This window comes from Maylandia zebra, linkage group LG9, assembly GCF_041146795.1.
Source record: "Maylandia zebra isolate NMK-2024a linkage group LG9, Mzebra_GT3a, whole genome shotgun sequence".
In the NCBI taxonomy this organism is placed as follows: Eukaryota; Metazoa; Chordata; class Actinopteri; order Cichliformes; family Cichlidae; genus Maylandia; species Maylandia zebra.
Window position 1 is genome coordinate 5,996,105 of NC_135175.1, and position 14,626 is coordinate 6,010,730.

At 39.9% G+C, this 14,626-nt stretch overlaps 1 protein-coding gene and 1 long non-coding RNA gene across 2 annotated transcripts in view; both read left to right on the forward strand.

Moving 5' to 3' along the window:
* The first annotated feature begins 2,972 nt into the window (after positions 1 to 2,972).
* Positions 2,973 to 4,674, forward strand: LOC112434217 (uncharacterized). Its single transcript, XR_003023945.2, has 3 exons — positions 2,973 to 3,456; positions 3,933 to 4,151; positions 4,357 to 4,674. It is a non-coding gene; the product is annotated as an uncharacterized LOC112434217 (long non-coding RNA).
* An 8,551-nt stretch (positions 4,675 to 13,225) lies between these two features.
* Positions 13,226 to 14,626, forward strand: part of pde1ca (phosphodiesterase 1C, calmodulin-dependent a) — a 35,639-nt gene continuing 34,238 nt past the window's right edge. The window contains exons 1-2 of the mRNA XM_076887912.1: positions 13,226 to 13,396; positions 13,769 to 13,855. Of these exons, the coding sequence (XP_076744027.1) occupies positions 13,389 to 13,396; positions 13,769 to 13,855 (95 nt within the window). The 5' untranslated portion in view covers positions 13,226 to 13,388. The remainder of the gene's footprint in view (positions 13,397 to 13,768; positions 13,856 to 14,626) is intronic.

Genomic DNA, 14,626 nt, shown 5'->3' on the forward strand with positions numbered 1-14,626 from the left:
GCCCAACAATATTTTTACGGACTGGCCTAGTACCGGTACCGTAAAAAAGAAGATTTATTCATAACACACGTGAAAAGACCCAGGAAAACCGAGTTAACGATGAAAACGATAACAAAATAACGCTAAAAAAATGATAAAAATCCTGAAAACCATACATTTCACACCTGAGCCTCAACTCTCAACTCTCGTGGCCCGGTACCAAACGACTCATGGACCGGTACCGAGGCCCGGGGGTTGGGGACCGCTGTATTAATACATAGTGAGTGAGAAAGGTGACTGGAAAGGAAAAACTCAATGCATCGTGGGAATCCCCGGCAGCCTACGTCTATCGCAGCATAACTACGGGAGGATTCAGGATCAGTGCTCTACGTGCTCTAATGGGGTGATATGGTACTACAAGGTCATTAAGATAAGATGGGGCCTGATTATTCAAGACCTTGTATGTGAGGAGCAGGATTTTGAATTCAATTCTGGGTTTGAAGGGAAGTCAAAACAGGAGAAATATGCTCTCTCTTTCTAGTCCCTGTCAGGACTCTTGCTGCAGCATTTTGGATTAGCTGAAGGCTTTTCAGCGAGTTTTTTGGACATCCTGATAATAATGAATTACAGTAGTCCAGCCTGGAAGTAATAAAAGCATGAACTAGTTTTTCAGCGTCACTCTGAGACAGGATATTTCTAACTTTAGAGATGTTGCGCAAATGGAAGAACGCAGTCTTACATATTTGTTTAATACGTGCGTTGAAGGAGATATCCTGGTCAAAAATTACTCCAAGGTTCCTCACAGCGTTACTGGAGGCCAAGGTAATGCCATCCAGAGTAAGAATCTGGTTAGATACCATATTTCTAGGCTTTTCAGGGCCGAGTACAATAACCTCAGTTTTATCTGAATTAAGAAGCAGAAAGTTAGCGGCCATCCAGGTCTTTATGTCTTTAAGACATTCCTGCAGTTTAACTAATTGGTGTGTGTTATCTGGCTTCATGGACAGATAGAGCTGGGTGTCATCTGCATGGCAGTGAAATTGTATGCTATATCTTTTAATGATGCTGCCTAGGGGGTGCATGTATAGTGTAAACAGAATTGGTCCTAGCACTGAACCTGTGGAACTCCATAATTAACCTCAGTGTGTGAAGAGGACTCTCCATTTACATGTACAAATTGGAGTCTATTAGATAGATATGATACAAACCACTGCAGTGCAGTACCTGTAATACCTACAGCATGTTCGAATCGCTCTAATAGGATATTATGGTCGACAGTATCGAATGCTGCACTAAGGTCTAGCAGGACAAGCACAGAGATGAGTCCACTGTCAGAGGCCATAAGAAGATCATTTGTAACCTTCACTAAAGCTGTTTCTGTGCTGTGATGAGCTCTGAAACCTGACTGAAACTCTTCAAATAAGCCATTCCTCTGCAGATGATCTGTTAGCTGTTTGACAGCTACTCTTTCAAGGATGTTTGATATGAAAGGAAGGTTGGAGATTGGCCTATAATTAGCTAAGACTGCTGGGTCTAGAGATGCTTTTTGAGTAAAGGTTTAACTACAGCCAGCTTGAAGGCCTGTGGTACATAGCCGATTATTAGAGATAGGTTGATCATATTTAAGATTGAAGAATTAATTAATGGCAGGACTTCTTTGAGCAGTTTTGTAGGAACGGGGTCTAAAAGACACGTTGATGGTTTGGAGGAAGTAATTATTGAAGTTAACTCAGAAAGATCAATTGGAGAAAAAGAGTCTAATATAACATCAATGGTACTAAGAGTAGCTGTAGATATTACATCTGTGGGATGATTATTGGTAATTGTTTCTCTAATGATAAAAATTTTATTTGTGAAGAAGTTCATGAAGTCATTACTAGTTAACGTTAAAGGGATGGTTGGCTCAAAAGAGCTCTGACTTTTTGTCAGCCTGGCTACAGTGCTGAAGAGAAACCGGGAGTTATTCTTATTTCTTCAATCAGTGATGAATAGTAAGATGTTCTGGCTTTGCGGAGGGCTTTCTTATAAAGCAGCAAACTATTTCTCCAGGCTAAATGATGATCCTCTAAATTTGTGACACGCCATTTCCTCTCCAGCTTACGAGTCATCTGCTTTAGGCTATGTGTTTGAGAATTATACCACGGAGTCAGGTACTTCTGATTTGAGACCTTAGTTTTCACAGGAGCTACATACGGTGGCCCTGAAGTGCAAATCACACCAACAAATTGCTAAACACAACAACAAAATTGAGAAACAAAAAAACAAATGGAGAATCACAAAAACAAAACTGAGAATCACAAAAACAAAATTGAGAAGCACAAAAACAAAACTGAGAATCACAAAAACAAAATTGAGAAGCACAAAAACAAAACTGAGAATCACAAAAACAAAATTGAGAAGCACAAAAACAAAACTGAGAATCACAAAAACAAAATTGAGAAGCACAAAAACAAAACTGAGAATCACAAAAACAAAATTGAGAAGCACAAAAACAAAACTGAGAATCACAAAAACAAATCAAGAAGCACAAAAACAAAAGAAGAATCACAAAAACAAATCAAGAAGCACAAAAACAAAAGAAGAATCACAAAAACAAATTGAGAAGCACAATTACATTAAGAAAACCGGAAAGGGTAGGTACCAGTCGGCAACAGGAGACATCACTGATTGGACGTCCGCGCTGTTCATCTTTGGAACCGGAAGTTACTCTGCCTGTGGCGCATTTTTTTCAAACATGAACATTAGCGGTGACCCAAACATAGCTGTCGCTATTCGAGAATATTTTGATTCAGGACATACATACGAGGTGATACTGGATATGCTCAAGTGTAATCGTGACATTTCAATTAGTATGCGTACACTGAAAACGCATTTAAAAGAATCTGGACTGTACAGACGAGGCAACTATTCTCCACTTCCTGAGGTGAGGCGTGCCATTTTGGCCGAGCTTCGAGGACCAGGACAATTGTTTGGATATCGGACCATGTGGCAAGTTCTCAAACAAAAACACAAGCTGCGTGTCAAGCGTGATGTAGTTATGAGGCTGTTGAGACAACTAAATCCTCAAGGAATCGCTTTGAGAACTCGAAGGAGGTTCACAAGACGCACGTATCACTCCATGGGGCCCAATTACATATGGCATGTAGATGGCTATGATAAACTGAAACCCTTTGGCTTGGCCCTGTCAGGATGTATAGATGGCTTTTCAAGAAGACTGATGTGGCTTGTGTGTGGAGCAACAAACAACAACCCGGCTGTTATAGCTCACAATTATATAAACTGTGTAAAGAGTCTTGGTGTGATACCAATGAGATTACGAACAGACTTCGGGACTGAGAATGGGACTGTGGCAGCAATACAGTGTACCCTCCGTCACGCGCACACGGACTATTATGCTGGATCGTCAAGCCACAGTTACGGATCATCTACTGGGAATCAGCGCATCGAGTCATGGTGGTCTTATTTCAGAAGAGGAAGGTGGGTACATTTGTGTCTGGTAGGTGTAAGCTACAGTGAAAGCTGATCAGATCGTTTTTTTTTTACATGCATTTATTAAGAAAATAGAGTAGCGTCCTGCTGGACGTGTTGAAAAGTTGGATGAGATAGACGTTAACAGCCGTCACTTTATTGCAGGAACTCAAAATGGTCACTGTCAGCTGTTGTGCCGAAATGAGCATGCTTGCCTAGATTTAACGACGCCAATACAAAATGAAAAACTCAGACCAAACTCTCCACTCCTCACAATCAACACACAGAACAGAGTGAAAAGAATACAGCATTTTTAACAAGAACATTACTGCAGGGTCGCTACAATATTTATGGAAAACTAATATGCATTACTTTGTTTGACATCCATTTGTGGCATGTTTTAAATGGGACCAAAATGTAACAAACCCTATAAAATGACCAAGAACAAAGCTAAATTGATTCTTAAATATTAATTATATACCCAGGTCTCAGTTTTGGATGGACTTGTTTGGAGACCTAAGAGACTCTGGAAACTTAAATGGAAGCCACGAACACCAATGCTTGCTGAGATTCTGCTTCAGAGGGGTTCTACAGAAAGACCTGGATGAATGCAAAGACCTCTGGAACAAACACAGGATCCGGCCAAGCAGACTTGCATCGTGTCCAGGGGGGATTCCAAACGAACTCTATCTCTTGCCTCACAGGTATTTGAGTTCTTAACAAAATGAATTAACCTTTTGCATCAAACTAAATGCAAGGTGTTGTTATTGCTTAAGTTGGTTAATATATATTCATAATTTTACACATAAGTATGATACAGCAGTTTATAACATGTCACTGCATGCGTTGATTTATATAGTTCCATATTGTCAGCAAAAAATCCTTCACTGTTCTATTTTCATTTTGCAGATATGGTTCAAGAGACTGTGGATTTGCTGTTGAGGAGAGGGAACTGGATGTGTTTCCCGAGGAGGGGCTACCGGTTGGATTGTGTGGTGATCCAAACATTGAGGAATATTTACAACAGGCTGTACAACAAAACACACTGCAGCAGCCACAAGACTGGGAATCGGCCACAGAACTGTATTTGGCCCTGAAGGACATAGCTGGGTTTTAGATACCAACTGAACTTCAGTTTGTAATGACATTTGTCAGAGTTACTCTGACGAAGACACACACTGTGTCGAAACGTTAGTTTCTTTCCTTTTTTTGCACCTAATAAAACCTTTGGACTTGAGTGCTCCAGCCCTTCTGTTTTTCCTTCATTTTTTTAATGTTAGTGTTTCCTTTCCCTCTTGCTAAATTGAATATAATATTGTTCATAATATACATCCACATGTGGGGCGGAGAGATTTCGCAGGTCTTTCCTCCCCTCTGCTTTAGACTCTACAACAAAGAATTTGCAGCTGATCAAACACACAAACCCACAAATGTGCAATAAGACTAAGTGCAATACTCTTTTTCTGACAAAGTTGTATTATAGCATTTGTATTCTATTTTTATCCTATTGTATATATTATTTTATTTTATTCTATTGTATATAGTATTTTATTTTATTCTATTCTATACAGTATCTTATTCTTATTGTATTCCAGTGTTCTCTAATTTTTGCTATATAACTTTGCACTGTCCACTTTCTGCTGTAACAAAACAAATGCCCCATGTGTGGGATGAAATAAGGTAATCTTATCTCATCTTATCTTAAAACAACTGCTCAAAGCTCAGCACCGCCTCCAGCATCTGAAATGACTATCAGCAAAGCCAAGGTTACACCCACTTGAGGGGAAAAAGCCTCCTGGGTCTCAACCCTCCTGGGAAACAGTGATCTGCTTTCAACATTAATCCACTCACAAACAAGGTATTACAGGAGTGTACAGGAGAATCAAGAGTCACGATGGCAGAATCTAAATCTAAAAAACATGGATTTAAAAAATGTCGGAGTGCCACGTTCAGCATTGATGGCTTCAGCTTTACAATTGGTAAGAGACTTTGAAAAAAAACCCCAAAAATATATATATGTATATATATATATATATATATATATATATATATATATATATATATATATATATTCATTCATTTATTTATTTATTTATTTATTTAAACACGGTATGATCTCATATTTGGGTCTATGCAACACTGAAGCATAATTTCTGTGTTAATGCTTAGTAGTTTTCTATCTAGCTTATGAATTCTTAAATGACTACTCTTTAATCAGAATGTGATTATCACAACCTTTTCAATATGAAAATTTTGAGATGAAATTATATTGTGAATGAGGTACTGCCTATATTTACATTAACAGAACTAGATCCCTCTGTGTGTGTGTGTGTGTGTGTGTGTGTGTGTGTGTGTGTGTGTGTGTGTGTGTGTGTTTGGTCAGGGTATAGATATTAGGGTTTTGTTGGGAATTTGTCAAATGAATGTAAGCCAGTATATTTTTCTCTGAATTGATGAAAACTACAGCAGAAAATGGTCACAAAGGATAATTTGCCTGTTCTTTATCTCTGCCTCACAATTAGTGATAATAACTCCCTGAGCTCAGTATCCTAACAACTGACAACACATATTTAATTGGACCAGTCAAAATGATGACATAGTCATTTCCCATGCCTTCTGGTTCTCATGGATACTGCGGTATGTAAACACAAACACACAGAGAGATGTGTGCTTGAACACACATACTCACATAGACACATTTGGGGGCACACTATATTACGTATTCACTCACTCATCCACAATACTGATTCAGATTAGTTTGAAAACAGTGTTTGGGGAGAGCTTCATTAAATGGCTAAGCAGCTGCATCCAAGCCTTAGATCACCAAGCAGAATCCAAAGCATCAGATGCAGTGGTGTAACGCACCGCACTACTGGAGTCTAGAGCAGTGGACACATGTCTTCTTGAGTGATGAATCACGCTTCATCATTTCGCAAATTGGATTACAAGTCTGGGTTTGGTGGTTGCCAGGAGAATGGCACTTGTCTGACTGCATTGTGCCAAGTGTAAAGTTTGGTTGACGGGGGATTATGGTGTGGGGTTGTTTTTCACAAGTTGGGCTTGGGCTCTTAGTTCCACTGAAACGAACTCTGCTTTAGCATAGCAAGACATTTTGGGCAATTTCATTCATAAATGGTATATGAACTGGTTCACTTCTCTATTCTACCTGAGCACTCAAAGCGCTCTATACAACCTGCCTCATTCAGCAATGAAAAAAGGCTTTGCATAGAACACACACACACACACACACACACACAATCACAGTGTTACCATTTTGTAAAACAAGGTTTAGATAACAAACAAGTGTATTTAACCCTCTGGGTTCTAGGGTAAAATTAGCTGTTTTTGATTCATTTTACCTCTATACAATCTCACGTCTGAACTTACAGTTATTTTTTCAAGTTGACATATGGTATTAAGACAATTGAACTAAAATCAGACAACCCCCCCCCCCCCCAAAATCTGAGTATGTTTTGACACACACACAAAAAAACGAGTACACTACACACTAACTAGACACTTCAAACGCACTAGATGTCACAAATCTCTCACATCTCAATCCAATAGAGAACAGGTGGGTTTTTTTGTTTTTGTCTTTTTGCTCACAAGCAGAGTGCTTGCTAGCGTTGTCTTTAGAAAGCAACTTTTTAAACATCTGTTCCTGCATTAAACGTGATGATAGCTTTTATGTGCATTCCTCGACCCCACAGTTGAACAGCAAAAGCCTTTCTCTGTGTAAGGTAGTATTATGATTTTCATAAGATTTTACTCCAAGCAAATTAGTTAGAGGTTTCATGTTGATACAAAAACGCTTTTAAGACAACTTGCATGTGTCTTCCAACATCTTTCATAAGACAAAGCTGTATCTTAGTATATAACAAAACAGTCTTCCGCAGTCAAAATGCATTGGTTAAGGTGTATCCATTTTTTTTGTAACAGACTACAAATTATACTTAATTTATTGGATGAATCTTGGACAGAAGGTCTGAACAGGCAAGAAAAATAGATTCAAATATCTGAATTATGAAAGTTTCAAACTTTTACATTTCTGATTTATATTAAGAATTACAATTTTAAGAGTATTTATTACAATTATGCTTCACAGTTGCCAATGAGGCAGGGGACAACAACCAGCGCCCACTACCCCTCTTTTCACGTAAGTTCTGCACAGTATATGTAATTTTCTATATACTTGAAAGTGTCTTTAGGCCATGATGAATATATGTATTTTGCTCACTAAAATACATAAAAGTCTCTGGATATTCAGGAGTTACGTTAATGTGGTGTGTGTTACTGGTAACAATCTGTATTAAAATTGTCCAGGTTCACGGTCCCAGAATGCACTGTGCACTGATGTCACAGCTCAAACAGGTGTCACTGACTCCAAAGAAATTCTGATCGACCCACGCAGTGCTGATGAGATCCTGGCTGATGAACTGCCAATCCTTGATGCACCAGACAGCATTGAGAAGACTGCTATAAGGTCAGATTTGGACACATACATAAAAATAACTATCAAATAGATAGACACACATCGTTTATTTCTTTAAATGGTCTTAAAGAATGTTTTTCTTGAACGGCATTCAAATCTCTTCTCTTCTTTCTTTGTTGGCTGCCTCTTCTTCCATTCTCTGTCTCTGTCAGATTGCTTCAGTAATATTGAAAATGTGTCGATGTGGTTTTTCAACCAGGAATAATGCATTGGCAGTGTGTTTTGGATCATTGTCATGTTAGATAGTTAAGATACTGACAAAAAGATTCTTTCCAGTCAGTAGAAGTGTGCCTCAAAAATGCATTACAATATTTTTAAAAAAATGCAATAACAACATTTTTGAAAATGTAGAAGAAAGTAATCCTGAAAAATGTTTTATTGATGCTTGTAGGCAGCAGCATTTAGAAATAAAAATAAAGGTAGAGCATTTCTATTCTTTTTCTACTGAGTTACTGTCAATGATTCAATTTTAATCAGTTCAATTTATTTATTTATACAGCACCAAATCACAACAACAGTTGCCTCAAGGTGCTTTATATTGTAAGGTAGACAGAGAAAAAAAGACAACAATCATATGACCCCCTATGAGCAAGCACTTTGGCGACAGTGGAAAAGAAAATCCCTTTTAACAGGAAGAAACCTCTGGCAGAACCAGCAGGGCCATCTGCTGCGACCGGTTGGGATGAGAGAAGAGACACTACCCAATTTGAAGAGCGACTCTGTTGAAATAAGATGCCTGGAATTTTATATTTTGGTTCAGGCTTTTAAACCAGCTGCCTAAACCACTGCTTTTGCAACATGTAACCACATCAGTAATTTCTATCTTTGCTTTTCTTATTCTTTTGTAGTGCAACTAGGGAGTACTTCAGGAGCAGTTGGTGTAGTTGTCTTTACGTTTGCTTAGGACATCACCTCGTTCTTCATAGCTAAGTTTTACTCAATGGTGTTTATGCCTTAAGTGGTGAAACAAATTTGTTGTTTATACTTTTAACAGGAACCTTTTTTTTTTTTTTGCATATTTTAGAAAGTACTTGGTTGGCAGTTGTTAAAGTAGCTTCCTTTTAGTTTCTACATTGTTGAAAAATGGTGAATGACATTTGCTATCAGTTATGCCTGGGCTTGTTTCATTATTGTGAAACCTAGGTAACATAAACACTTGGTGTTGATATGGCACTGATGTTGTAATATGACATTTTAATGCCACATAACATTTTTAATGGGTAATATTTAGAGCTGGGCGATATGAGATTTTTTCATATCACGATATGTTTTTTTCATTTCAGGCGATAACGATATCTATCACGATATAAGCCAAATAACTGTATTTATAAGATTTAAATGTGCCGTTGCTCACAAGTAAAATGTGAAATAATCAGCAGCTTGTTTTTATTTAAATATTTATTTCCCATAATAAGTTCAACAGGGTAGATGTACTTAAGGAACATGAGACTTTTTCAGATAGATAAAGGCAAATATTGCAAACTACACAAAAGGCAGCGGCTAAAGCGTTTAAGTTTCAAAATAGAACAAACGAAACAGACTAAATTGTCAATTCCACTTAGAAACAAAATATTAATTCTAAAAATAAATCTTAGTTTGTTTTACAGAAGAACAGACAAAACTGACTAACTTTTGTCAATATCAAATAAACTGAGAACTAAAAGGAAATTCTCAATCTCTCCTTGTTGTATAGCTGAGCTTTTCAAACAGTTACTTTAGTCTGACAAAAGCCGAATGACGAATTAGCGCTTCCAGTCAGAGACTGAGGCTACATCCACACGTACACGGGTATTTTTGAAAACGGAGATTTTCCGTTTTCGTTTTAAAAATAATCCCGTCCACACATAAAGGGAGAAATGAAAGAAAACGCTGCTATGAACATGCCAAAGCAGCAGGTGGCGCTAGATTCCTAACCGTGCAGAAATGTTGGCCAATCAGAAGCCTCGGTGGGAAAAAGTAAACAAAGCTGGGGCATAGAAGCAGAACAGAGTCGTATGTGTGGACTGTGTGTATATGTAAGCATTTAAACACTGCAGAGAGTACAATTAACAGTAACAGTATTGTAGAAGTTCATTTCACCGAAACAATAACGTGACGCACAGTGTGACGCATGCACCAGTTTATTGTATTTCCAGACTTGCTTTCGGCACAATTTACAGTGCACGCTACTCTGTTTTTTGTCAGACTTGAAATAGCCGAAATACCTTCACACTACGGAACTTCTATGGCTCTTCCGTTCGACAATCTCTCCGGCATTGGAACCATCATCTGTTTTCTCTTCGGTCACGCTCGGTTGATTTTTCTAGTCGGCACACTCATTTCCTCCATTACGCGCTGGCTCCATTACCCGCTGGCTGCTTCCCAAACAAACACACGTGCAGCTTGGCACTTGTGCTGTACGTAACAAGTCACGCGACGTGACGCTGCGGCTGTGATTGGTTCGGCTCTGCGCTACTTAATTTGGATTGGCTGACCTTTTTTTTTTTTTTTTTTTAAGAGGACAAGAGCGGCGAGGTCTATCGCGATAGCTTAATTTCTCTATCGAGTAAAAGTTATATCGCGATACATATCGTTATCGTTCTATCGCCCAGCTCTAGTAATATTGTAGATCAGCCCTTTTTGCCACTTTCAAGTTTTATGAGGTACTGTTACAGAAAAGCACCATCAGATTGGACAGGAGCTCTTCTCTAAATGGTAAGATAATAATTGATCATTCCAAATCAATAATTCAGTTTTTTAAATCCAAACTATAAATTTGTAATCATTCTACACATCAATAATCAGGACCCATCTCATCTTAAAGAGCTTATAGTATGGTATCACAGATGTAGATCTTTACTCAGACTGCTGGCTCAGTTGTGGCTCAGGATATTTAAGTTAAGTTAAGTTTAGTATTGTTTCTCCTTCAACTTTTTTCACTCACCATTTCTTTATGCAGCACAAAGCATTCAGTCAATAGTTAATATTAACCTCTGTCTCTCTGTGGATTCTCATGTGTGTTTTCATGTTCTTGCTCAGATATGGTTGGATTATAAAAATACTTCCCTTTTTTGAAAATATGTCTTTGTAAGGAACTTAGCGTTAAATGGACACCCTGTCCACTATGAGATAAAGGAGAACAACAGCCTGATACCTGCAGGCCTGACAACAGGAGATGTATCACTCCTGTAACATCTGTAACATTCAGCAGTCGCCTCATTGTTCTGACACACACAACAAAACTACACTACACACTAACGACACAAGATTTGCGCTAAACGTCTCAAATCTCTCACATCTCAAAGCACCGCCGTCACTCCCAAAACTTCCCCCCGTTTCTTAACAACTAGATGCTCCTTGGCGGCCGCTTATCGGGGCCTGGAGCCTGGGGCTCGCTCGGGCCACTTCGGAGGTGGGGTGCCCCCGGCCTCTCGGCCTGGGGCTCGGTCACTCAGGCACAGCGGAGCTCACGGGCGCGTCACTGCAACTCCCCCTGGCTTCTGCTCCGCGGCTGCTGAGTGAGCCCTCATCTGGGACTCTCCTCAGCTCTTTCTGGGACAGTGGCGCGGCTGCCCCTCTGTTGGTCTTCCTTGGTCTCTTGTGTTCTGGGGGCCTCTGGATGTCTGGAGTTTTGATCTCCTCCATACCTGCTTCATGCCCTGGAGGACGGGGCTGTGGCCCCCCCACACCCTCTAGCAGATCATTACATGAAGGAACCTTTTAAAAAAAACAAGCGCGTCCATGCTCACAGGTGTACACACGGGTGATCACACCCACAAACTACACCCTTTTTGGCTCCTACCTCAAAGCACACTGTGTTCTGTTGATCTTATGTGCTGCACAATAATGTTTAATATTTAGTATTTACTGTCATATTCCCATATATCATTGTCATGTTGTTTATTCTATTACTCTTGTTCTCTTCTGCTTGTTTTCTTTTTTCTTTCTCAGCAGGTGACCCAGGTGATTGATATATGTATTTTTTTTTCTTTTTTTTTTCTGCCCGTTCTGTTGGTTTTTGTTTTTTGCCCTTCTCCCCCGTCCCTCTTCTCAGCTGTTTCTCTTTCCCTCTTTCTTTCTCCCCTTCTTTCCTCCAGTCAAGTCTGTCCCGTATTCAGCAAGTGAAAATAAAATAAACAATAAAAGGTGAATCAAATAGGCCATTACGGCAAGGCTGGGATGGTCAATTTGGTAAAGTAAATCCGTTGGGCATCTTTCTTTGCCTTTAGACAACAATTCTGATGGCAAAAGAGCCAAACGGGACAGGCAGAAAGAAAAAAAAAAAAAAACAACAACTAGATGCCACGTTGCCATATCATTTTTTGATTGGTCGACATGGTACTTTTTTGGACGAATAGGAAAGGGAGACGGGGATGGAGTTTGTTTTTGCTCACAGGCGGAGAGCGCTTTCGAGCCTTTTTTCTTATAAAACGTCGTTTTTACTGTTTCTTCCCGCAGTAAATATAAACAACGACAGTATTCAGGAAGAAAACCAAACATTGCAGATATTTTTTATTATAACTCTGGTTTTACGTGGCCTATCAACAAAGTTGGAGTGAGACACTGAGACCTCTCCTGTCGTTTTTCCGTCAATTGTTCCGTCTGTCCTGCTCACATCTCCAATGGTTGTCCACGTTGTCATTAACGTGGCTTCACTCCACATCAGCCATGCCGCTTTGCTTGCTAAAACACCGCTGTCATAAGGACGCTGTCATAACCTGTCAGCGACGTTGATTAGCTGCGTATATACGAATGTAAATCGCATTATTGGCTGGACTATGGGATAAGGTGGCATCGTTCTAATCCCATACGGGAGAGATTGCGCACGTGCGCAGCTTAGAGGGAATATTGACAGAGATGTCTCTTCAATCAATATGTGCATGCAGTTCTTACGTGTTAAAAGAGGGTATATTGCTGATCTGTGTGCTGCCTAACCTATTATGAACATCTGGAGGGTAAGGACATTAACCATTGCCACCACCTCTCTGCACACTAACATCTGTAGCTGATAATATTAGTGTAACCAGTATGGTGATTCTAAGTGCTGTTCAAGATAACGCCACTCTGGGGTAGCAATGCAGAGTCAACATCAGAAGTACAGTAACCAGCAAGGTGAGACTTCGAAACAATACTGTGGTTCACGTTATCGAACCACACACACACACACACACACACACACACACACACACACACACACACACACTCAGTGCCGTGTCCAGCGGGGTGGCCTGGGGGGGCACAGGCCACCCCCCAACCAGACTGGCCACCCCAAAGGCAAAACAATAAAATTCAATCAAATATCAAATGTCCGATTATGTTTTCACGGCGAAGCTCAGATATCCGAGTGTAAGTGAATGCAGCATCGGCTTCTGCGCTATGTGCATCACATTAGCAAAGGTAGGAGAGCCAAGCACGAAAGACGGCACCGCAGGAAACAATTTTTCGGTGAAAGAAAATGAGGACAGAATAAATGTCCCGGTAAGTAATATTAAGTTTGTTGAGTTTAGTAAACTTCGGTGAAATTAGAATACCAAAGAAAAAATAACACTTAAAGAATTATTGCAGCCATCGAATATTTCAGACAGTATGCTACTGAGGGCAGCTAACATAAGAGTTATGAGTTATAAGATATAATCTAAGTCGTAACATTGCTGTATGGAGCTGCAGATTTGGTTGCAGGTTAACATAGCTGGACTGGCCATCGGGCATACCGGGCATGTGCCCGGTGACTTATTTATTTATTTATTTTGTAATGGCATGAACAATGAGAGGTGGTGGATTGGCCAGATGCAGGTCAATGTGTAAAAATAACTCAGTTGTTTGGTGGTGGCTATGGCGGGGCTTCCACAGAGGCCAGCAGGTGGATGAGGGAAGGGGAGGCAGGAGGAGAGCCCCGAGGCAGCCGCCAGTCCGAGTGTCAGGTGAACTGAACTTCAGGTAAGAAGTTATGATCTGCAGTCTATCTGGGTCAGATATGAACCAAGTTTAGGTGGAGTTTATTTTCGTTGTGCTGACTATTTACCCTCAGTTGCAATAACTCGTACTGCGTTCTAGCCAGCTTGACGGAGTTTTTATACAACTGGGTGGGTGCTATGATGTTACTGATAGTGAACTTTATTTTATTCATAAGGTTAGTTAGTAGAGTTGCCAACGGCTCCTTAAAAAAATGGGATGGTCCCTCATTCAGAGAAAATATTACATACAATATTTCGTATTGAGCTGAGAAGAGACGCAGTTTGTCCCGGACTTTCGCTATAATGAAAAAAAGACACAAAGCTGGAGTTATTCTGTCGTTACGCTGCACAGCTGCCTCTTCTTCTCTCGTTCTCTCCCCCTGCCTCTCCTGTTGCTACTTCAATCATGAAACTGATCAATGATCAGCTGATCGGCTTTTCTCTCTTGTTTATTTATCGCCCACTTTGCGCCAGAAAGGGGAAACCAGCAGATGTCGCGCTAAACAACAGCAGCACGTTTAAGCTTGATCAGCTGTTGTTAGAATTTATTTAATATTAATTTCTAGTATCAGCTGATGTTTGCTGGAGCCACAGCTGTAAAGCTGCTGGTCATGATGTCGGTTTGGTTATGTGGTGAGAGGGAAACATGAAGATGAAACCAGGAGATGTCCTTACTGAATCATCAGAGCTGAACAGGTGATGGAGAAACAGGTTTACCTTTTAGGTGACATGGATGAGTTGAAGTTATGAACTG